Source organism: Eucalyptus grandis, chromosome 2 (genome assembly GCF_016545825.1).
Source record: "Eucalyptus grandis isolate ANBG69807.140 chromosome 2, ASM1654582v1, whole genome shotgun sequence".
Taxonomy (NCBI): domain Eukaryota; kingdom Viridiplantae; phylum Streptophyta; class Magnoliopsida; order Myrtales; family Myrtaceae; genus Eucalyptus; species Eucalyptus grandis.
Window position 1 is genome coordinate 44,394,406 of NC_052613.1, and position 25,444 is coordinate 44,419,849.

The 25,444-nt window shown below is 41.0% G+C and overlaps 2 protein-coding genes across 2 annotated transcripts; one reads left to right on the forward strand and one right to left on the reverse strand.

The window, feature by feature from the left end:
- Positions 1-9,106: 9,106 nt before the first annotated feature.
- On the forward strand, positions 9,107-15,559 carry LOC104433041 (microtubule-associated protein 70-2). Its single transcript, XM_010045661.3, is given in 13 exon segments — positions 9,107-9,586; positions 9,719-9,804; positions 10,973-11,038; positions 11,150-11,320; positions 11,425-11,595; positions 11,701-11,856; positions 11,951-12,097; positions 12,224-12,295; positions 12,380-12,830; positions 12,833-12,909; positions 12,993-13,180; positions 15,009-15,079; positions 15,306-15,559. Coding segments are annotated over 9 exon segments (1,431 nt in total). The 5' UTR covers positions 9,107-9,586; positions 9,719-9,804; positions 10,973-11,038; positions 11,150-11,191; the 3' UTR covers positions 15,049-15,079; positions 15,306-15,559.
- A 3,784-nt stretch (positions 15,560-19,343) lies between these two features.
- Positions 19,344-20,235, reverse strand: LOC120290301 (probable calcium-binding protein CML25). Its single transcript, XM_039306225.1, has one exon. It carries the CDS (start codon positions 19,929-19,931, stop codon positions 19,347-19,349), a length of 585 nt encoding a protein of 194 aa, XP_039162159.1. The 5' UTR covers positions 19,932-20,235; the 3' UTR covers positions 19,344-19,346.
- Between the last annotated feature and the right edge of the window lie 5,209 nt (positions 20,236-25,444).

Below are 25,444 nucleotides of genomic sequence, written 5' to 3' on the forward strand. Positions count from 1 at the left end.
TACTCTTGACTCTTGGCTGGAACTGAATTTCATTTAGTGATGTAACCGACCCATGTGAGAACTTTTTTATCACAGGAATGTTGCGTAGCTCCTGACTCTTCTGTCAGTAATCATCATTTTTTATTATTATTAGATACTCTTAAATGTATTCACGAGCTCTGTTAGGTGTTAAACCTCTACTTTTTGGTCATTGTCGGGAAAGATCTACGTATTTCCACCTTATTCTCTATTTCACCATCACCACCACACCTTATTGACAGGTGAATTGAATCCATAAGAATCAACTCTATGCCTTACCATAGGCATTATATACGGTCCGGGCGTTGCATTGAGTCCTAACGAGCCCCGTCTCAACCAGATCATTGAACCAAGAAAGTTACAAACTGTTTCATCAGATTCTTGTTCACATATACAACGGAACTTATATCATACTCATGCTAAATCGGGATAGATTTGTTGAAATTTCTACCGAATGCCTCTCAAATGGCCCCTCACCTCCTAAGTGGCCAGGCCAATTTTCCCACGTTAAAGTCAAGTCGTGATCAAGTCAATCCGCGTCACTGCCATCAATACCACATTCCCCGCGAAGGCCGCTTTTCCTGCTTCTATTACCTTTCATCAACTGTGGTGGCCGTCTTATTACGCTTGGTCTTCACTGAAAACGCATGCCAGCATCAAAACGCACTAGTTAATTCCACCCGACACAGCGCAATTGCTTTCAATAATCAAAACCTAACTTAGCCGAGGTATATATTAAAGTCATGCCTCGAAATGACCTAGCCCTAAGTTGGATGGTCCAACCAGAACTAGGGTACCTTTTCTTCATTGCGGACAAATGGTCCTAAGCATCATTTCTCGAAAATTTGTTGAAGATATCGAACTTATAACCAATGGCTAAGGCCAAATGCCAACTCTCGCCCGCAAAGCACTCTCCATTTTCTTCCAGCGACGAGCACGACAGAGAAGGAATCTCTGTTTTATATTGTAAGAGACCATCGACACATGCACACTACGACTGCCTATGAATAGTGAGGGGGCACTAAACGTAGTATTGGGTCGAAATCAATCGCTCTCCAACCCGATGCCATAATTATCTACGGCACACAAAAGCCTATATTTACGGATCTTACCTCTCTCCCAAGTCACAACAGCAATAGAATATTGCAAGTAAGGTGTTGCACTGACCCTCTAACGTTTTGACATTCCCTGTAACGAGATTTTACTTTCCAATCCATCTTAAGGCTTGTAAAGATTGGTTATTTATCTTAAACCATTTCGGTACGAATCTGGGTTACTGCATATTCTGCTTGAATGTACAGTGATTGGAAGGATGATAATTTCTCTGGAATTAAGACATCTCAAATGTCATAATTTTCCATACGATGTTCACTTAAATATCATATTTCTTTTAATTACTTAAGTATCATGCCATGACTTTTATAAAGTGTTTACTTGAGTGTCATATATTTTGATTCATCATTTTAGTGCTATAACTTTAAATAAAGTTTACTAAATTTGCCTTGTCTCGTCGGACCTTCAATACTTGTGGTAAAAAAGATATGACTCTTAAGTAACCGATTTAGAGCCTATATGATTTGTTACAAACATCTTCTATTTTAGCACTCAAATAGTTGATTGAAAAGTTAGACGTGTAAGGGAGCATTGTATAGAAGTTATAATACTCATTGTGTCCTTTTTCCCATTTTCTCATCTTGGTGAAAAATCCTCCTATGCTGAGCATGAATTGACCATCTTCAACTCTTTAAGTAAAGAATCTGAAGACTAAGTGTAGTCATGTCACACTTGACGCAATGAAGGAAATTCAGGATCCGTTTGTTTGAGAAGAAAAACTGTTATTGGAAAATAATTTTTCAACTTTCTGGTGTTGGACGATAGAAAATTAATCAATTTATGGAAACTTTTTCCCATGGATTGGAAATAATAAGTTCAGATCAGAGGAAAACGTCTTCCCCTTCCCCTTCTGAGGAGAATGAAATTACTTTTGCTAAACCATCAAATAAATGAAAATGATTTTCATGAAAACTAATTTTTTATCATAAATTTTCAATGAAATAAACGCATTCTACTCTTGAAAGAATCATTTATAGAATGCACTAACTACCATCCTCATCGTGAAGGTTGTTGAAAATTGACTATTACAGTTTACCAAAATTTGCAATGTTTGCGCAAACGGTGAGTTAATTGTCCGAGCGCTACCATTACCGTTGTTGTTGCGGCCATCACCTAATTCAATACAATGTTTGGTCCACAAAACATAGAGATTTGGCTAGGGTAGATTAGATATCATATGCCTTAGCAAAGTTTAATAAAAAAATAAAATAATCGGAGAGCTGCGGTCTTAAAATTCCACATTTAATTACAAAGTTGCGAACTTCTTTGAAATCTTTTGGTCATGATTTTTGAATCTTCTAGTAAGTTCACGGCCATGACTACTTGCTAGCTATCCACAACTGTCGTCTCTTAAAAGGCTTCATACCATCAAGCCAACCACTTGTCTCAAAACTTTCTAATTCAATCAAGATAATATCTTTGATGTTTCACCATCGAAATTAAACGAGATATTTTCAGGCAAAACATGAACGGAAGAAGACAAGCATTCAATAATATCGCCTGGACTCTATACTAAAAAATAGAACCCTAAAGGCCTAAAGGAGGAATCGTGCAAGTTTGGAGTTGCTTTCCTATTGCTGCTGGCCCAGGCCTACCCGTACATGCAATTATGACATGAAGGAAGATAGTAAGTCCATAGATTTTCATTTTTTAACTTCCAAATGGAAATAAGAAAATAAATCAACGATGACATCTTAATCAACCCGCAAAAAGAGGAACTTGGATGACTTTTTTCTTCTTTGAATAACCATAATGTCCCTTGATTGGAAGTCAAAACAACGATGCATTATACTACCCACTTCCATGTTTTGCTCCACGAAAAAACCTTATTGCATTACACCTTGTCACATTTTTATAGTAAATTTTCTGCTGAGGGTATAGTCGTGGATGACAAGGGACTTCAATCGGATGCTCATGTTTTCTAATTCAATTTTAGTAATATATACTTTGATCCGTTTCCTACTTGTATTTCTGAAATTGCATATGTAATCATGGTTTCTTGAGAACACGAAATTATAGGTTCATGCATGATTTCACGCTACAAAATGAGAAATTTTCTGAAGATAAGTAAGGGTATTTAAAGGCACGAGATGTGTAGTTGTTTTAACTAAATTTGGTCGTCCATCAATCAAGATTACGTGAATCCAATACAATCTTACCCCTTAACTAATATGCAGGTCAGATTAGACAATAAAATGAGAAAAAAGTTTTTTAACATATAGAAATCCGAATCAGTAAATTTTAGAAATTATTGCAAAATCTCAAAGCATACTCAATCCTCTCTCGTAGGTATAAATCCAACATAATATAATCAAATTCCATGACATATAAGAGAAAGTGCTCTATTACGATTACTCAAAAGATCGATCCCAACTTCTTAATCCCATGCATTTGCTTGCCATTTCTACACAAAGCGTTGTGGCATTTATACACTTGAAAATTCCTCGATTAACAGTTGAGATCCATTGTTTTATCGAGATCTATGATGTTATTATTCCAAGGCTATTAACGAGTGAGCATTGCCTAGCGAGCACGGCGTCGTTTTTACAGGAGGAGGAGTAGAGTAGCACTCAAGATGAGGAGAGAACTATAGAAAAAAAAACAGAAAAAAAGGGGAGGGCCCGCATCAAGTAAAGCCCCAAGGAGTCGGTGGAGTGTCCACATCTACAGACCCTCGATTCCCCCAGCATTTAGTGTCGATTTTCTGTTCGTTTGTTTTACAATTGACAGAGGATTGTGTTCGTGTCCCTCCTCGACCCCGCCCCAAGCCAGTAACTCTCTCTCTCTCTCTCACTTCCATGTTTATTCTTCAAGCGATAGCAACGGTTTCAGAAATGCCAAGTACCTGCAGCTTTTTGCGCCCCACTTTCCTATCCATTTCCTTGCTGCTTCGTTTCCTCCATGCTGCAGAAAGTTGTAGCTTGAGAGGAGGGGAACGGGTATTCAATGAGTATAGTAAGTGTATTGAATTGAATGATGCTGGTTGTGACTTGGGCGGGACGGCATATGCACTTCACTATTTCATTGCCATACTTTGGATGGATATGATGGAGGGCAAGTGTCCGTGTACCCAATGAGCGCAGTGAAGATTTCATCAGCAGGGAATGTATTCATAAAAGAGAAAGAGAGGAGGACGCCAATAAGCTGACTTTCTTGATGAGAAAATGATTGGTAAGGATGGGTGGATAAAATAGGACAAGCGTACATCACCCTTTATTCAGTGTTCTCAAATCTTGTTGGGAATGGGGCATTAATATCGACCGGTGAGCTAGGCCAATTGAATTGTGCACAACTTGACTGCCTATACCAAAATGAAAATAAAAAAAACAACGAAGAAGGACTATCTTCATATATATATATATATATGGTCTTGCATGTCTCGCACATAGATTGTCCTTGATCACATTGCATAAGACATGTTTCATGCACACAATATCGAATAATTAAGGGAAAAAAATATAAAAAAAAAGTCCTAAAAATATTACAATGGTACAAATCTAATCCTCAACATTTTAATTGTCAATTTAGTCTTAAATATTTTAATATTTGTACAAATTCAATTCATTTGACCAATTTAGACTGAAAATCATTAACATGGATAGTGCTCGTATTATGTGACATGACCGACACTGATATGAACATTTTAAATAGTATTTTAATATTTTTTGAATTTTTATAATTTTTTCATTTTTTTCCCTTTATTTTGACCCACAAGGGCTAGTGACCCCTGATGAGGGTCACAACCGCTGTCCAAATTTGGTGAGGGTCTTTTGCAACTAGTAGAGCTACAGGTGAGGGCGCGAAGGCTTTAGCTCTTCCCGGCCAAAATAAAGGGAAAAAAAGAAAAAAATTATAAAAAATTATAAATATTATTAAAAATACTCACATCTAACCCGGTCATACCAAAGCAAGACGGTTGGGTAGTCCACATGAGCAGTTTCTTGCCTCAATTGGTTGAATGAACTAAATTTCTATTAATGTAAAAATTTTAAAATTATATTAATAAAATTGAAAAATTTAAAACTGAAACAACTTTTTGGATACTTTTCCTAATAATTAGGCATAGCCCCATCCTTTTTCTCAAAACATCCTGCTCAACAGGGCAATGTAAACCCCATAACACAGTCTAGGGACTTGTCGGATTGAGGGTGGATTCTCTTATTTACCCCTTACCCCGCCCCCAAAACCACCGAGTTAAGACCCGGATGAATTAGTTAAACCTGCCAGAAAAATTTGGGCCGCAAGAAGAGCGATCTTTCATTTTTCAGTCCTACTCGATATAACTACGTGAGGAAATCTCCCGACATAAATGTCACCTTTTAATCATCGGTATCATGTACCAAATCTAGCGGTGAGCACCACCCGATTTGTACCGCTAGAGAATCAATTAGTCGTAGGTCTTATGGCATCATTGCCTCCCATGTGAAGCCTTCGGTTTTAGGACGCTAATTCAAAGCGGCGTTTCCAGGCACCGTGCTCGTGGGTGCTGCTCACTTATGGCCCACGCACTTGCTTGATACCGCGAATGGTATCCGGTATCACGTTATAGGGAGCATAGCACCATGAAAAGAGTCACGACGCATCTCGAGACCCTTGGAAAAATTGTGATTTCGAGATGGATTTTTGTTGACAGATATCCTTTCCTGGGACATTCACTAAATATCTCAAAGAAAAAAATTTGTCATTTTCGAAACAATCCATGTTGTCGTATTATGTGTAGTTGGGCCAATGAAAACGAAATTTCTTTTTCACGTATCAAGTCGGCTAACGAGTATACTTAAATTAGAATAGGATAGTCAGCACATCAAAACTTATAATGTTTCCATAAACGATCAATTCCGTAAACATCTAGAGACACCCGTGTGCGATTCTTGAACTTTGCGACAAAGGCTTTAGGTAAGGAGATTTGGGATGATCCCATTTCCGATTATAGCTGTTAAATTCCTTGTCAAGTAAACCTAGGTCCCTAAGACTCATAGCCTTTTAGGGCACAATTGCGTTCACGAAATTCTCTATGGAAGGGGGAGGGGGGACCGACTGCCCTCGTGATGCGCACATTCATTCCTAGCGTTTAACCACGGGGGAATGAATCGAATCGAATGCGGTAAAACTCCAACGGCTCGCCTTCGATTCTGTCCTTCGCTTGTCAAATACTTCGTTTCAGGACAAAGTGACAAGAGAGAATAATTCCTCCTAGCTGTTGCCACGTGCACGCTCCAAGACAAAGGAACCGTGATCGATAATCAAACTCTTTCTTGTCATGTTCCCATTTGACGTGTGTATAGGAAAGTTACGAGCGACAGTGGGACTCGCATGACAAAGGTGTCGGATCGGCTCCGAACGGAACTGAACTTCAACGGATCGCAATTCGAGTTTGCACTGCAATTGCGTTTAATTGTTCGGGTTCGAATTTGAATGAAATAAGTATAAACGGGATTAGAAAGTCCTATAGATATCCTCAATTCCATGATTTATATGGTACAATCTAAGATAGAATTGAAAAGTACTTGGAAATCTCACGTGCCTAGATTTTCAGATTTCGCCCTTAAGTTTTTCCACCAATGTCTCCTTTCAATTTAGGTTTGTCTCCTTCATTGCTAGTTTTGCCATCTCCACCTCTAGGTTGTAGTCCTTGCTTAGCTTCATAGCGTCGAAGGCAATTCAGACGGTCACAAAGATTAGTCTCCGGTTCTCAAGAGTCTCATGAAGTGAGCGAGGGAGGTAGCGGGCATGGCTGATATGGTAGACAAGGCAATGGAGGTCGATGCAAAGGTGAAGAGTGGTGACGGGGTGATAGACATCGCATGCGAAGCTTCGACGCCACTTGACATTGAAGCCAATGAGTTTGGGCGGTGAGGGGCGGTGAGGAGGTGGATGGAGATCCCCTAGTGGATGATGCTAGGCTAGCAAGTGATGCCTTTGTCATGGACGAGGATCTCAAAGGATTTGGTGCACTGTGAAGAGATTGACTTTTGCGATGATGATAGCTTATGTGATGTATAACTTCTTCTTTTCACCTTCAATCGTCATAACACGATCAATTAGTTGACAATTATAATTAGTAGTAGTTGGCAGGCAATAAGGATGATTGTGGAAAGTGATGACAATAGGTTGATGTTAGTCCTCATGTGGTGGCTAGCAAAATAATATCGAATATGTCTCTCCATTACTTCATCCTCCAAAGATAACATGTTGTATTATTGCATTATTTAAAAAAAAATTATTCCAACTTGGGTTTATTACATTCTCTCTTTTGGATTTTTTATCCAATTATTTATTTGGATATATTCAGGTTTATTTGGTTTGGAGGACGTTGCCAAGTAGTGAATTAGGTAATTTGTTATTTTATCCATACTTAAATTTGTACTGCTATATCTACTAAATGAGTCTTCATTGTCCACAGTCAAAACCCCTTTTTAATATTATGAGAAACTTTCTTTTTATTAAAATATTTTCTATGAAATTGAGTTGATCGAAGCTATATAGCCTTGGCTACGAAGGCTCGGAACAAAAGTCACTTGTTTGCCAAGAAGCGGTCCGGCCGGATAGGTTGAAACCGATAATTTATCTCGTGAATAGTGTCTATTTGACAATTATTTTATATGCAGGTCTGGATTTTCTCCTAAAAAAAATATTTAGAAATTATGGAATTTTATCAACACGGGGACCGGCGGATCCAACATACCTTGACAAACCCAACATCAGCATTAATTCTTTTGTCTTATTACAAACGACCTCCTTTATTTGTAGAATTCTCACGGTGTGCATTGCCAAATCGAAGAGTATATGTATAAATTTTTTTCCAACACATCCAAATACATGTGTTTATTCTAACTTTCTAAGACATATACTCTTCCCTTCTCTTTTTTCTACGAGCACCCATTAATTGTTCCGAAATGGCATTCTTCACAACTGCACCTTTGAATTGTTCTGCGGATGTCTAGTCGCAATTTATAGAGACATAAATACAAGCATCAAAGGTCAAAGCTACGTCGATGAAGATTTCTAATCTTCATCGGTGCTCGTTGAGAAGTTGGATTCACATTAATTAATCTCAATTGTTATGAACGGACGTAAAAATGGTGAAATTTATTCCGCCTACCTAGGAGGCTATGATTCTGATCATCGAATTCTTTTTCTTATTGCATAATAAGGCCACTTAATCTAATGGTTCAACAATAGCAGTTTGTTTTGCGATGGTTATTTGAATTTTTTGTAGCCGTTACCATGTTTATCTAAAAGTATCCAAATTTTGGCCATGGGGTTTGAAGTTTGAAAATCTGAAGCCACAAGACAAATGCCAAAAGAATTAAAAAAAAAAAAAACAATAGAAAAGAAGAACTATAAGAGGAGGAAAAAGATGAGAAAAGCGCGCATGGAGACTTCCCCGGAAATGCATTCCTTTACGACGGGTAGGGTGCGCACTGCGCATCCAGCTCATCATAGCCATTAGCCACCGCCCCCAAATAAAACAAAGAAATAAAAAGAAAAATAGAAATAGACCGGAGGGCGGAAAAAAGAAGAAAGAAAATCGAAAAAGAGCAAAAAGGGCAAAAAAAAAAAAAAAAAAGATTAAAAAAAGAAGAAGGGGAGAGGGGAGAGGAGAGAGCAGAGAAGCAGCGGTGGTTAAAATAAAATAAAAAATAATTAAAAAAGATCTAGTAAAACGAAGAGGAGTACACACTTAAAAACTGAATACACAGCAGCACACAACACTCTCCCTCTCCCTCTCCCTCTCCCTCCGCGCACTGTCGGAGATTATTTATTTATTTATTTAATTATTTATTTCATTATTAGTAATATGATTATTATAAACAGAGAGCCAAAAAGAAGAGCCAGAGCCAGCAGCCAGCAGCTTCTCTACTCTCTCTCTCTCTGCACTCTCTGCTAATCTCAAAATCTCCTCCTCTTCCTCCCCCCACCCCACCCCACCCCAGTCTTGTCAGTGTCCTCTAAGCCCAGATTTGAATCCACGTTTTAGAGAGAGAAAACACGCCCAGAATCTCTCTCTCTCATCGCCATTCCCCTTTTCCTCTTGCTTCCCTCTACTCTCTCTCTCTCTCTCTCTCTCTAGAACGCACTCGCCTTCTGCCTGCGCGGATATCATCTCTCTCTCTTGCCTTCGCTGCCGTCGAAACCCTAGTGGATGGATCTTTTGGTGTGAGTTCGGGAGGAGCATTGATCAGATCGGGGCGATGGCGGAGGCGTCCGGCGACGGGGAGCGCCCGCGGAGCTCCCTCCGGCACCGGCGGCGGCGGCGGCGGCGGCAGCAACGGCAGGGCGGATGCCCCCACGCCCCTCGCCGTGTCGGCCTCCTTCAAGGAGGGACGCAGCAGCTCCCGCAGGCGGACCGCGGTCCGCCCCAGCTTCGACGCCGACAACGAGTTCATCACCTTGCTCCACGGCTCAGATCCCGTCAAGCTCGAGCTCAATCGGCTCGAGAATGAAGTTAGAGGTGCGAATGCCGTTGGATCCGGCGGCCCCCGCGCGGATTCTTGAGCTGATTCGCCGTGCTTCTCGCTGTTGAGTTCCCTTTGTTGCGTTTTTCTCACTGTGCGTGCGTGCGTGTGGCTTGATGGGGTTTCAGATAAGGACAGAGAGCTAGGGGAGGCGCAAGCGGAGATCAAGGCTCTCAGGTTGTCTGAGCGGCTCAGAGAGAAGGCTGTTGAAGAGGTGATATCACCTGGACTTTCGCTTGTTTTCTACATCGCCATTTTTTGGATACGGCGAAACTGTGTCGTATATATATTCTGTTAAGTTCATATGGGCTCCGATAGTAATTGTAGTTGTTTTAATTTAGAGCGAATTACTGGGAACTATCTTAACGTCCTTGATGTGGCTACTGAAGTATGTGGTCGGTGCATTTACTTCTTCACATTGTGAAGTGAATCATGTCCCTAAGATATTATGAAGGCAAGATTCTTGCTTCATTTGCCCGCCTGCCGCCTGATTGCTCTGCCGATTTTGTCAGCATATTTTTGGATTTTAGATTCTTCTTGGTCAATGCCGCTACCCTGCAGCTCGGTAGATGTCGGTGGGCACATTCATGGGGGAATGTCTTACTTATCTGTTTTGGGATAAAATCTATGTGCAATTGTTATGTGGATATTTGACATTAGATCATGCATTAAATAGTTTGGGATATATGGCACTTTAAAAAGTTTCATTTCTTGGTATTAATGCACATCTCCATATTTAAATGCGGCCAATAATAGTATTTTCTTCCTTGTACATGTATTGTGTTAATAGAGGATGTTCCTTTTTTTTTTTTTGGGTCATAGAGGGCATTCCTGTTTGAAAGGCCATTTCGGGGCAGTTTTTGTCAGATGGAGAGTTTGGTTATTGGAATGTCAACATATGCATAAAACGAGTGCTTTTGACACCAGAACTCTAATGGACCTGTGGGCATGCAAGGACCAATAGAATCATAATTTGTACTAGTAATGAAAATCGGTTGACACCCCAATCAAGTATGAGATAAGAGATACCCTTAAGGTGGTTTATTAGGAGAATGGGTAATTTTAAAGATGATACAACTTGATAATGTGACTTTGGGTCGTGCAGAAATGTTGGTAGACACACTAAGGCGCCCTTAGCATCTGGATCTATATAATGCAGCCCTTGATGGGGTGCATTGTTTAAGAGAACCCATATGGCTTATCCCGCAGTATGAAAGAAGCTGAACTTTTGTTATTGTTATTTTGTAAGGGTAAAACGATATTAACATGTTACCATGGATATTCTTAACATTATCTTTTCTATTCGTATTTCTTTTTATTTCTTTGGTAGTAAGCAAAATAAACATTGACTTTGCTCTCTCTCTCTCTCTCTCTCTGTGCAGCTCACTGAGGAACTGTCTAAGGTGGAAGAGAAGCTCAAGTTGACTGAGAAGCTCCTTGAAAATAAAGTACCTACTGAAACTTTTCTTCTGTTTTTGGCCAATGTACTAAAATATATTTACACACCCCTTTTCTGTGCCTTCTCATCAAGCTATTTGCATCTTTTAATTGAACAACAGAATTTGGAAATTAAGAAAATTAATGAAGAGAAGAAGGCGTCCATGGCAGCTCAATTTGCAGCTGAAGCCACTCTTCGAAGGGTTCACGCTGCTCAGAAGGATGACGACATGCCTCCCATTGAGGCCATTCTTGCTCCTTTGGAGGCTGAGCTCAAGCTTGCAAAGCAGGAGGTAGTGACTCCTCCATAATGTAATTAACCATTTCAAAGTAAAAGTTACCACTTGATGGAAGCCGGTGATCTGACAATTTCATCTCTTGCCTCATCTCTATGCAGATTGCAAAGCTTCAAGATGATAACAAGGCTTTAGATCGTCTTACTAAATCCAAAGAAGCAGCTTTACTGGAAGCTGAGAGGACTGTTCAGGTGGCCTTAGCTAAGGCCTCCATGGTGGATGATCTCCAAAATAAGAATCAAGAATTGATGAAACAAATTGAAATTTGCCAGGTTGGATTGGCTGCTGGATTTTTGAGTACTTTATCAGAACTTGGGTTTGATTCTCAGAACTTCTCCAAAATTATTTCTCAAACTCGTCCTCTCTTCTTGAACCAGGAAGAAAATAAAATTTTGGACAGACTGCACAGGCAAAAGGTTGCTGAGGTTGAAAAGCTTACACAGACTGTAAGGGAGCTGGAAGAGGCTGTTCTGGCTGGTGGTGCAGCTGCAAATGCTGTGAGGGATTATCAACGCAAAGTGCAAGAAATGAATGTAATTACTTTGGATTGTTGCATGCACAGCTAGATAATTTTGATTGAGTGAATATGTTGTATTTCAGTTCTTATTCGATAATATGTTTTTCCAGGAAGAAAGGAGAACCCTTGACAGGGAGTTGGCCCGAGCAAAGGTCACTGCAAACAGAGTGGCCACTGTGGTGGCAAATGAGTGGAAAGATGCCAATGACAAAGTAATGCCTGTTAAGCAATGGCTTGAAGAACGAAGATTCTTGCAGGTAATTCTTATGCCATCTTAATTAGTGGCATTGAAGGCCCCTAGCTACCATTTCTTGCTTCTGGGGAGTTAATATGTTGCGCATGTTCCGTTCTCAAAAGTTTGTGTTGCTATATGAGTTTTACAGGGAGAAATGCAGCAACTTCGCGATAAACTTGCTATAACTGAGAGAGCAGCAAGATCCGAGGCTCTTTTAAAGGTACTACTTGTCTTGCATTTATAGTTGTTGTACTTGCGTGGATTTTTTATGAAGGGTCTGAAGTCTCATCTTCCACATATTCAGGAGAGATATCAGTCGAGGCTCAAAGTAATTGAGGAGAGTTTAAGGGGATCATCAGGCAGCAATAATCGTAGTGCATTAGAGAGGAGCATGAGCAATGGGCCCTCCCGGCGCCAGTCTCTTGGTGGGGCTGATAACGTTTCTAGGCTTACTGCAAGTGGACTCTTATCTAGGAAATCAGCTTCGCAATCAAAATCTTTCTCTTCTGGTGCTACTACGGTATTAAAACATGCCAAAGGAACATCAAGGTCATTTGATGGTGGCACAAGATCTTTAGACAGGGGTAAAGTACTTTCCAATGGAACTGGTGCAAATTACTCTCCAAACCGGTCATGTGATGTGACCAAGGAGGGTGAAGAAAATGACTTCTCAAAGGGAAACTCTGATAATAACTCAAATGAATTTGCTCCAGTGGAGACTCGAGACTCTGTTCCTGGGGTGTTATATGACATTTTACAAAAGAAGTTGTAGCTTTAAGGAAAGCTGGTCACGAGAAAGATCAAAGCATCAAGGACAAGGATGATGCAATAGAGGTTGATAATTTGTCAAACTTTTTTCACAATATTCTACAGTTTTATTTTTCAGTGTATTATCGGTGTAATTTCCTACACTGCAGATGCTTGCTAAAAAAGTAGAAACTCTAACCAAGGCCATGGAGGTTGAAGCAAAGAAGATGAGAAGGGAAGTAGCTGCGATGGAGAAGGAAGTTGCTGCTATGCGGGTAGAGAAGGACCATGAAAGTAGATCGAAAAGGTTTAGCAATCAGAAGAATGCTATTGGCAGTTCTCAGCTGCTAACGGGAAGGTAACTTAACGAAACCCGCTCTAATTCTGAATGAAGTTACATTATGATCTCTGAGGAATAGTTGACGTCCTATTTATACTTGTATGAAAGATAATTAGGTGAAGTCCCCAAGTAGAAAGGTGCAGAGCCTTGGTTTTTTGCCTTGGTTTGTTTTTTTATTCTTTAGATGTTCTTGAGTTGATAGGAGTACCTCTCCCATAAAATATTGTTACGTTCCTAGTGCCTACTTGGTACTCTATTGACAAATGCTTTTTTTTTTTTTTTTCACCCAAAGAATCTCAGGTCTGCTCCACTGAGTTTATAGGACTTTATAAAAATTTTATTATGTATTTGAGGTGGACCAAACAAGATATTTATTGTCTGTATCTGAGTTAAGCTTAGTATTTCATGGTGTATAAAAGTTGCTTTTTCGTAGACATGAAGGACAATGCACCAACTTGGTGTCTTATCAGTTGTCATGTTTGGTTGCATGTCAAAACTCATGTGGACTTTATTCTTCGTCACATGAAGAAAACACATCAGTGTCATTGTGTCAAAACTCATAAATACTTGGTTTTCTATCTGATATTTATACTAGAGAACTAATCCTGTTGGGTTTTTGGTTGTCAACATATGGAAATCATTCTCTCTTTCTGTCTCCTTTTGTTGAGCCTCTACCTTGATCCTTCAACTCTTTGTACTTTTTGAACTCTTATATTTGAAGCCCCGTAGTGGTGTTTGGTCAAAAGTGTCACGTCCTTGTAAGGTTGTCATGTTCAGGTTAAGATCATGACCCTGTCTGATATCACATTCTTTCTTCTGGGGTTCAATGTCACGTCTGTCAATGTCTAGTAACCATATCTTGGGTGCCTAGCAAGGGGAAAACCTTCACCTCTTTCTGAAAAAGGAAAGACACTCATCCATCTATAGATCTTAGTCTTAGATAAATTGGTGGTATGGTAAAGGGCTCTTTTTACCTTGTCCATCTAGCTCATTCTATGATGAAGTGTTTATCTTTCTGCTGTTCAAAATAACCTTATTGTAAAGTACTTATATTTTTCTCAGATATATTTATTTGACATTTACATTAATGGAAGCATTAAAACATTAAATTTCGGCTTTCTGGCTAGGATCCTTTTATGCTTGGAGGAGTCCACATCAGTATGTACACACGTTGCCTATAACTTATTGAAATGTCGAAATACATAGCGCATCCCCCTTTTATGGTCTGCTTTTATGTTCGCTTTCCAAATGCATCTCTAGCTAGGGTACAACAAACTATGGTCAAACAAAATGTAGTACTTAGAACTCCTTCCCGACCCCAAAATAACATATGCATGGTAGGCTGCTTGGTTGTAATCTAACTCACCGAGCTTGTGGTTTGCCTTCTCAGAAACAAACTCTGCAGAAACATTCAACTTCTATACAAAGCTGACAATCTTGTATTTGTACCTTCATAGTGAAATGCAAGTTATGTTTGATCATACTTGCCAGTTGAAATTTTACTTGCACAAATCTCTAGCCTTGAGTCTGTTTTAGTCTGACCAATCAGGCGAGACCAAAATTTAGTCACACCTTATTTGGCGATATTTTTCCAATTCCAAGCAAGCCTAAATAAGTTTGAAAGGATTTGGCATTGCCCATCTTTACCTTATATGTTTGCATGTAGGTTTTTGTACTTGTCAAGGTGTCAGATCAATTCGTTTCCTTAGTCGCGGTGTCAGCCTTACATTCAACTAATTATTTCCTTTCTTCACTCTATTTGTATTTTTCCCCTGAATATATCTAGTCTGGAATCCGTTTCTTCCCTGTATAGCCATGGCATTGACAAATACTCATCGTTGTGCAGGAATGTGGCTCGAACTGGGTTAACACGCAGCACCCAATAACCAGATGCCCAAATACCCAAATGCAAGAGATGTAAGGAACATGTTGGCATAAGCTATGTTTGTGAGTTCCTTGATTTTTTTTCTTTTATTATTCGTCGACCCCTTTAGAGGTTGATTATAAGATTGTAAGTTTGTAACTGTCATGCCGGTGCCATTGTCTCTATAGAATTTGGTAAAGTGTAGGAGGGTCATAAAGAGATCAAAACAGAAAATCATATTCGTGTGCTTCTAACTTAGAATGTTATTCATCTGCTTAGAGAATCAGACAGAAGGACAAAGGCATTGATGCTGGGCTAACCTTTTATCAGGTTTTGAGTGGCAGTGGTTGTGTTGTTTTATGGGTAGCTTTCTGGCCTTCATTTGCCATCAGTTGACATAATTTTTATATTTTTGTCTGGGAGCAGTTTGTATATGTAATCAATCAGCGAGTACTGCGATTGTTGTCCATTATGTTTGTTAATATTCTTGTAATCAGATGTTTAACAGTCAAGTTGTTTCTTTTTTTTTTCTACACTTTCTAGCAGGTTTACTAATTTATGATTATGTTTGGAGGTGCATTTCTGCCTTTGTCAAGCATGTTTTGGATTCTCGTTTGTCTTCAGGGAAAACTAATGAGAATTGACGAGATGATAATCTATTATGCATCCTTGGTGGCAAACATTAAGTATGGTGGAATCGGAAGCAATTTACTCTGATCCAGCGATGCCCTTCTGTGATACCAAAAATGGATAGATGAAGTTGGAGGACTTAGCTGAGTAACAACTGTTGATATAAACAAGAAGAAATTACTGGGCAAATTTTAATGGCTCCTCATGAGATGTCTAGCTAACATTTTGGCACGTGATGCTAAGGGGAAAGTGTCACGTGCCATAGTATTTGGTATCGAACTTTAGAAAGTAGATTTTGGGATTGGAGTCACTGTCTCGCTTGGTTGTCGACAGCCTTCGTTTCGACAGAATCTTTTGAAACTTAGCGGAGTAGAAAATGATGATTGATGGTGAACGTTACCACTTAGTCTTGACTAAAATATGTCTGTTTACCCATTCGTTGTGCTTATGTCATGCACAACAAGAGAACATCTAAAGAAGTCATCCCCGTCCAGTCCAAAAACCTGCCCCGTTTGATGTGGATGGGTGATAATTTTGCGTGCTACATACCCACACTCCAATCTGTCTTTCTCGATCTTGATAGGTAATTATATCGTTTGAATGTGGACCAGACCTCACTCCAACTGGGACGCACTCTGGAACAATGGCGAGGTTAGTAATTGGTGGGTAAGGTTTCTATATTGGTACCGTCGTGCTGTCGACCTTTGGACGATTCTAAATTTTCCACTCATTAGTAACTCAACGGATAAGACGTGCTTGGGCCCTTTCACAAGGTAATTGGAATCCTAAGTCTATGAGATTGTCATCTTTTTAAAAACCAAAAGTAAAAAAAAATGAAAAAAAAAATTTCAATTATTGTATTCCTAATATAAACATGATATTTTCCGCCATAGATGGATTGAGAACAAGGTGTATTGCGTTTGATATTTCAGATCTCTCATCAACAGAACTAGCCAAAAAATTCACGGCCTTTAACCATTGCTGCAAAGTCAACATGAACTTTCAAACGTATCAAAAAATCATACAACCTTTTATCTATCAGTGATAAATTTGGCATAAACTTTAAACAGTCTTAAAAGGTACACAACCTTGTTGCCAATTTAACTTCTGTCAAATATCATTCCTTAATTGCCATCGTCTCTTCCACTCGTACGACACAATTCAAAATACATAAATTTTATAGCATGATCAACAAAAAGGTATGTGCTCTACAATGGCATGACTTGACATCATTATAAAATATGCAAATGATAAGCAAGCACAAATGGTGGCCTTAATATTACGATCATCCAATATAGAGGGTAACCATAAATGGCATAGCCCTAACACTAACAACCTCCCCAAATTAGGGTGTGCAAAAGAACCAAATATGCCCAGACTACTCGAAACCAGTGATTCTTAAGGAAACTGGTTTAGATTCCAATTTCAATTTATGGAAATCGGTAAGTATTAGTCCGGTTTCTAGTTCTATGAGTAGATCCCCTCACCCTCCCACTCAGATCAGACCGATTATGTTATAATAATATATTAATTTTTAATATTAACAAAATCGAAATCAATAAATCTAAAATTTAGAGCTCACGTTATTCTCTCTCGCTCCATCTCGTCTCTCTCGAAATCGCTCAAGCTCTCATCATCTCTGTTTAGGGTTCACATTATGGTATTACCTAATTTGCATAATCATTGGATGCTTCTCAATTGGAAGGGTAGCAACACTCTTGGGGTGAATAGAGAATTTCTTTGCCTTGTGGTTGAATTATGAGAAGTTGCATTGCCAATTTGAGTTAGTTTGAGAATTCAAAATACTGCAGTCTTTCAATTGCTTTGACTTGAACAAAAGAGATGAGTTTGATTGGATTGTTATCTAGCTCAATTAAGTCAAACAAGCAATTGTCTAAATTTATTCACTTTGCTTTTGCTTTAGGGGTTTCCAAAGCTTCTTATCTCTAAATCAAAAACTTTCATCTTATTCAAGAAAATGTTATTCTGGCCAAATTGTGAATAAGATATGAGGATGACTTTTTTCTTGTGCATTCTCTTCCATACTAGAGTGCCAAATTTGCCCACTTGTTCCTTGCAACATTATTAAGCATATATATTATATCTTGCCAATTTTGGTTTCCTCATTCTAGTTGTGCAAGCCTAGATTGGCAATATTTGGCTGATGTTTGGTGAGACTGGTTTGATGGATTCATCCAAGAACCAAACCTGACTGGTGGTCCGATTCCTAGGTAGATCTTGCAATCAACGGACGATTCTCGGTTCCAATTTTTCGGAACCGGTTCTTAGTGGGTAGTTTCCTATTCTAGGGTATGAACCACCATTCCTGACCATGTACACCCCTACCCCCAAACCCTTGATAAATTTGATTTCTAGCTTACATTTGCCCTATTGCCCTAATCTCAAATTACTTTTTCTAGGAATAAGTCACAAACACGTTGTTTTGACGGGGTAGCATTGCTATGTGCTCGTTAGTGTATTAACAATACGTTGTTTGACATGTGGAAGCAATGGTGTTGAAAATGGAAGATATGTTAGTGGATGCTAAACTTTGCAATAAGGGTAAAATGTTGTGTATATGCTTAAGGGTTCATGTTAAGTTTACAACAATGGTAAAATATTGCGTATTGGTTCTAGGGATTCGAAATATCATTTAGTTTTGCAACAGTGGTTAAACTTGCAGGCGCGCGTGTAGCCAATTTTGCTAATCGGCGCATTTGGACATTATAGGCCCTGGACTACACTTTTGGGCCCATCTAGGTGCATCGGCAGCGCAGACAAGCGACTCCTATAAAGCTGGCCAACTTGATCGACCCACCCTAGAGTGCACCTAATCAATCGAAGCTTAATCAAAAGCATGAAATTAGGGTCTAGTAACCGGGGTGCCTGTGGAGCCCTCTTTAAACATACTTAATGGCAAAAAAAAAAAATGCGACTTTCAAAACCTAGATCGTGTATATCCCTACATCCCTACGAGGAAAATCGGTGCCTCGGAACTTGTGGTGCTTCCTGACATAGAAGGGCTCTAATAGATCCTATGTAGCATAATATATATTAGACCTTTTGACTCTGCCACATCACCTAAACTTAATCTGAAGACATCATACTTTATTAGCATCATCTTGACCAGCTACAAATCCCAGGTGCCCTTGGATTTTGTACGGGTCAGGTCAAGATAGATTCTTCGGTTTTTACACACAAGCGAATAAAGGTTCCCCCAACCTTTCTATTCCTAGTCGATAGTCATACAGCTGAAGCAAAGTCATATGCCGATGAAATCCAATGAAAGCGTCGCGTACGAACCACGCGCAGAAAGTCTACTGCTCGAACACATCGTGATCTCCAAAAACCAATGTTGACCCACGAACCAAAGTCAAGAGAAGATTCAAGATGCAGATACTATCCTGGTGAGGTGACGATTCGGGGGGCAAAAGAAAAAGGGCTTACAGAAACGAAACGAAACGAAACGAAACAGTGGTCCCCTTGAAATGCCCATTAGAGATGACGAACCGAATCCAATAGAACTTGAACGTTTATAGACAATTTGCTCATCGAAAATCAATCAGAACCTTCAAATTTCCATAAGACGATGAAAACTAACCCTTTTCCCCTCCGACGAACGAGGAGAGACGATCCGGAGAGAGAGAGAATTTGGATGGAAACTCTCGATCAATCCGTCCTCCCCATCTGCTAATTGTTGTGGGTATTGCCGGAGGACGTGCTGTCGTAGCGGGAGCCCACCATCATCATCACCTTGAACTCCTCGAAGCTGATCATGCCGTCGCCGTCGCTGTCGACGCCGCCGATCATTTTCCGGCACTCCGCCAGCGAGTTCTCCTCCCCGAGGCTCCGCATCACCTTGTGCAGCTCCTCCGCGGTGATGGACCCGTCCCCGTCAATGTCGTACACGGAGAACGCGTCCCGCAGGTTCTCCATCGCCTCGGCCGGGTCGACCCCCTTGGTGTTCAGCTCCACGAACTCGTCGAAGTCGATGAACCCGTCCCCGTCGGAGTCCACCTCCCGGACCATCTTGGCCAGCTCCTCCTCCGTCTCCGGGTGGCCCAGGCTGCTCATGATGGACCCCAGCTCCGACGCGGAGATCTTGCCGTCCCCGTTGGCGTCGAACTTCCGGAACACCTGCTCCAGCTCCTCGATCTGGGACCGGCGGCCCATCGACGAGGACCGCGACCCCAGCGGGGTGGCCGCCGCGGAGGCCCCCGGCGGCGGCGACGGGGAGGTGGGTTTCTTCCTACGGAACAGGGATCGGAGACCCATGATCGGAATCGAGGGAACGGAGGATCGGAATGGGGAATGCGGTATCGATCGATCGATTTTCTTTTTGTGGGGGTTTCGTTGGGAGGGAATTGGTTTTGGGGAAAGTGAAAAACAGAATCCCGATCGGTAAGCCGGTGTTCGTTGGGAATTGGAGGGGGAATCGTGCGGTTTTGATACGAACTATTTTTGGAGGAGGAGGGAGCTGGGCATTGTTTTTCGGTTTCTCCTCTCTGTGTCTCTGCGCTTGTTTGTGCCGGTGATTGCACTTCCAGATCTCGGTTAGGAATTGTTGTGTTCGTTGTATAAAGTCCGTTTTAAACATGCCGAAATGGGAGTAGTAGATCCATTTTTTTTTAACACATCATGTAACATAATAAATGGCTAATAAATGATTTTTTTTTTTTTTTTTTTGGGGGCAAAACCCAAAGAGTCTTGGTGAGTCTAACTTTACCCTTATTAAAAATATCAAGACAACTTCATTTCCCTTTATTATTATTATTATTATTATTATTATTATTATTATTATTATTATTTAAATTTTTACTCTCTCATCCCCAAAAGTTAGCCCAATAAGTAAGACTTTCCCTCGTATTTATAAATCGACAACCAATCAAATATGCTATCAAAGCCAAGGTTTGCCATCAAGTTTGGATCCAAACAAAGTTCTATGGGAGAGTTAAGGGTTGTTGTGTCTTCGACTCATGCTTGATATGTGAGGAGGAGATTGTTAAGATTGTTATATATTGATTGTTGAAAGGGTGGTTGGTTAGTTTATAAGTGTGAGGGAAAACCTTACCCCTTGAACTAACTTTTGGGGGTGAGAGAGGCTTCAAACCACTTAACAATATACAACCTAGATTCCCTAGTAGAAAGAATCCTCTCAAAGTGCTAGAGCTAATCAAGTCTAATATTCTCTTTGATAATATCACAAACCTCGTGGGAATATCAATATAAAATCTTCTAGATAAATAATGGGCCGAGTCTTCAATCACTTGGTAGGCCATCAGATTATCCATTCCTTCATCCTTTAACATGTCCCCCAAATGATGAATTTTTGGAAGAATTCAAATGGTTTTATTGGTGTGCATTTAATTGTCATAATTTTGCTATTCAGTTCTCAACAGCCAAAATGCCAAGTATTATCAACCAAACAATCAGAGATATTGTTGATTGTGGAAAGTACTACCATTTTGCAGAAATGATTTGTCAGTTTAAATCCTTAGGAGTATGGAAAGCTTTTTTCACAGAAGAGCTAAGCACATGTAGGGTGCGTTTTGGGAACCACTTTTGGGGAAAGCGCTTTAGGAAAATGCAAAGACCTTTGAGTTAAAGATGTTTTCCAAAATGTAATTGTGTTTGGTAAATTATACTTTAAAAGTCAATTTTGAAATAACTTTGGGAAAAATAGTGTTTGGAAAAACTACATTTACAAAGGTCTTGGTGATTAATAAAAAAAATAAAATAACTATAAAAAATAAAATAAAAGAGTTCCCTGGAGAGAGGTAGGCGCCGTCGGCCCTCGGGCGCCCTCGGAGACGACCGGCAAGGGCCGCCTAGGTCGGGCGACCTCCCGGCGAGGGTCGCCCGAGGTCGGACGACCCCCAGCAGCCCCTTTCGCGGAGGTCGCGCGACCTCGCGGCGACCCGAACTGGTCGCGGAGGTCGCGCAACCTCGCGGCGACCGATCAGATCTGGGTCGCGCGACCTCCGGCGACTGGATCTAGGTCACGCCGGTCGCCGCGAGGTCGCGCGACCTCCGACGATCTAGATCTGGGTCGCGCGGTCGCGCCCGGGCTGCGCAACCTCGCGGCGACCGGATTTGGGTCGCGCCCATTGCCGCGAGGTTGCGCGACCTCCGCAACCTGATCTGGTCGCGCCTAAGGTCGCGCAACCCAGAGCTGGGTCGCGGCGACGCGACTCGCGGGCTGTCGCTGGGACTCGCAAGCGGTCGCCGCGACTCGCCGGTGATGGTCGCCGCGACCTCGCCAACCTCAGCCAAGTCCATCGCCGGCCTCTCGAGCTCGTCCACGTCGCTGGAGAAGAAGTGAACAAGACACATGTGAACAAGTGACCTCCGGCCTTCCGAGAATCTTGAGCCCAAGGCGACCCTAGACCTCGCCTTGGGCTTTCAAACATTGCCAATGCCAACTTCCCCATAAGCCCCTTCGAAAATGGTTCCCAAACACCTCCACTTTGGCCCAAACATCTTTAGCTCCCCAAAGCCCCTTGAAAAGGGGTTCCCAAACGCAGTAGGCCAGATCCAAAGCTGCATACAACCATTTTCTATTAAAGGCCATGGGTGTTTAACAAACCATAAAACAATGTTTCTTGGTACTCGGCAGACATAGGAGTTTTGACCTATAAAGCTTTGCTAGGCTTTATAAACGCTTTCATGTTGTATTGGAGTCAATCCATGAGAGTACACGGAAATCCACTAAATCTCTAGTTAATGCTACTTTAGTAGAATTCAGAAAGGATAATTTGGATCAACTGTTATTATCATAGGACCCATGGGGTAGAACTCTCTCAAAGATCCTTTTGATTTTGAACTGTCATTAAGTCTAGGAAAACACACGTATCTCTTAGTGTGTAAGATTCTACAATGAACTTAGACCCAACGGATATTCCATTATGATCTAGAGATGTCTCGCCGAGTTCTTATTGGATTTTTGCGACCTACAGAGAAAAGTATAAAAGAAAAACAAAAAAAGATGAGAGTGAGAAGCTACTATACGCTATTCAGAAAAAGACAATATGATTAATGATGTTTGAATGAGTCACAATGTCATAAATGATTTTGGATGAGTCACGTTGATGACTCATATAGTAATAAAATGTCACATGATGACTTACGTGTTATTAATATTTTAGGATGAGTCATGATGATGAGTCATGATGTAATTAATGTTTTAAGATTTTTTTTTTTGGCCAGTCCAATTCTATTCCTACTCTACACTTACTCTCAGACTTTTGCCCGCTTCGTACATGGCGTGGAAATCAAAACCCATTATTGAAACTTACGCATCCCCACCTCATTCCCACCTATCCTCTAGAAGAGGGGGATTTGAACCCTTCACCCTCCTTTCCATATTGGAAGGGTGGCTACTGGAACGAATCCCAGTGGTTATGTTTTAAGATAACTCATGATCTTATCCTAGGTGTCTTAGTATGTTTTTATGAGGCATTAATATTAGATTAAGATACAACCTTGAACGTTTGGAATATTTTTTAAGCCGTTTCCCTTCCCTTTATTTCCCTATGTGGTACTCTACCCCCAACTCTCTCTCTCTCTCTCTCAATTGGCCTCTCGACAGTCGAGCAAGTCGAGTAATTTGGCGACCGGCCGACCTCAGTCCGGACAAGGTCCGAGGTGGTAATCGTCGTCAACCCTCTAATGGGTAAAATGGAAACGGTCGCGGCCGTCCTCCGAGTGAAGAGGCTAGACGTGCGACCAGCAGAGGAAGGAGGGGCGTGGAGACTGGTGGGCACGTCCGGCGAGGATGAGCACGAGATACGGCGACGGGAACGAGACGGTAGCAGAGTGATACGAATTTTTAATTGGGAACCACAATTCTGTCCCATGTGCACTGGTGACGGGTATTTTTTTTTTTCTTTTCCTCTTTTTGATATGCTGCAAAATCATGAAAAAGAAAAAAATGATAAGAACTTTTGACACGCCTAAGCGTCCATTACTCAAACGACAAGATGTACCAAATGACGTGGAAAAAAGCAACTGCGTCTCTGATCATTTCAGGAAAATTTGTGGTGTATCTCAAAAATGTTTTCCAGAAAAATAATAACATTATCCGGTATTTGATTGAAACTTGAATATTTTCCTCTATGGTGCATCTAAAATATTTTCTGTCATTTGATATGGCAAATTCGATTTGATTTTCCTAAATGCATTCATTTCTTTTACTTTTTATTTTATTTTTATTTTTTAATCGAATTTTTAATCTTTTTTTTTTTTTTTATTTTTTCCTTTTATTTTTTTCCTCCTCGTTCTTCTTCGATTGTTCGATCGTTCAATCGTCGGTGACAATAACTAACTAAAGGCGAGCTTCAACTCGCTAGCCTTAGGCCTCAAGCTAAAGGCATGTGCTCACCAATCTGCGAGTGGTCGCCTCAGCTTTACTCGAGACCAATGAGCTAGATGGTTGCCCATGATCGGTTGTTGGTCATCGCCATGGTTGGTGATCGCCTAGAAAGAAAAGAAAAAAAAAAGGAAAGAAGAAGAAAATAATAAAAAATTTGATTTTTTTTTTTTTTTTTTTTTGTAAAGAGGGGGGCTAGTAAGGCCCCGTTTGTTTGCGTTTCTTTTTTGTTTTTAAACAGTTTTTCTGTTTTTTGTTCTCAAACAAAAGGAACAAAACGCATTTGGGTGCGTTTCTGTTCCTTTTTGTTCTTTTGTTCCCGGAACAAAAAGAAACAGAAACAAGAAACACAAATTTTGTGTTTCTTGTTTCTAACACAAATGAGAAACACTTTTTTCTTTTTCTTTTTCTCTTATTTTCTTGTTCTTTTTCTTTTGGCTCTGGTCGCCGGCCTCGGCCATGGCCTTCGACCGGCCGACGAGGGCCGGCGGCTCGCCCGGCCACGGCGAGGCTCGCGCCCCCAGCGAGGCCGACGCCGTCGTCCCCGGCGAGGCCGACGCTCGCCGTAGCCGGGCGAGGGTCCGCCTCGCCATGGTCGGGCGAGCTCGAGCTCGCCCGGCCATGGCGAGGCCGACCTCGCCGGCCGGGCGAGCTCGATCTCGCCCGATCCGCGAGGCCGAGCTCGCCCGGCCGGCGAGCCTCGGCCTCGCCCGGGCGGTGGCCCCGAGGCCGCGCCGCCCGCCGCTGGGCGAGCTCCGCCTCGCCGGATCTGGGCGAGCTCGAGCTCGCCCGGCCATGGCGAGGCGACCTCGCGCGGCCCGGGCGAGCTCGATCTCGCCCGATCCGGCGAGGCCGAGCTCGCCTAGCGGCCGGCGAGCCTCGGCCTCGCCCGGCGGTGGCCGGCGAGGCCGCGCCTCGCCGGCCGGTCGCCGGCCAAGGCCTTGGCCGGCGACCGGCCAAAAGAAGAAAAAAAAATGAAAAAGAAAAAAAGAAAAAAAGGAAAAATAAGAAAAAAATAGAAAAAAATAAAAGAAATAAAAAAATTATCTAAATTTACCAAACATGTTTCGTTTATTTTTTATTTCCGAACAAGTTTACTAAACGCGTGTTTTTTGTTCAAAATTGTTCCCCTCTAACAAATACTTTTTTTATTTCATTCCCTAACAATTTTTAAATAAACACAAACAAACGCGCCCTAAGGGTGTAAAGATAAGAGAGAGTAAGTAGTGAAAATATATTCCTCCACTTGAAAAGCATATCAAATTTTCCCATATTTTTGAAGATTTTCTTTTATTGATGAAAAATATTTTTTCTAATTAGTTTATGTTTTGTGAAATAAACATAAAAAAATTTATAAAATATCTTTCTGAAAATTATTTTTCGTGAAATGAAGAATCAGAGTACTTTCGGTTTTCCACCG

Coding starts and splice junctions, on each gene's coding strand:
- LOC120290301 (XM_039306225.1), bottom strand. CDS start 19,931: ATGGGTCTCCGATCCCTGTTCCGTAGGAAGAAACCCACCTCCCCGTCG.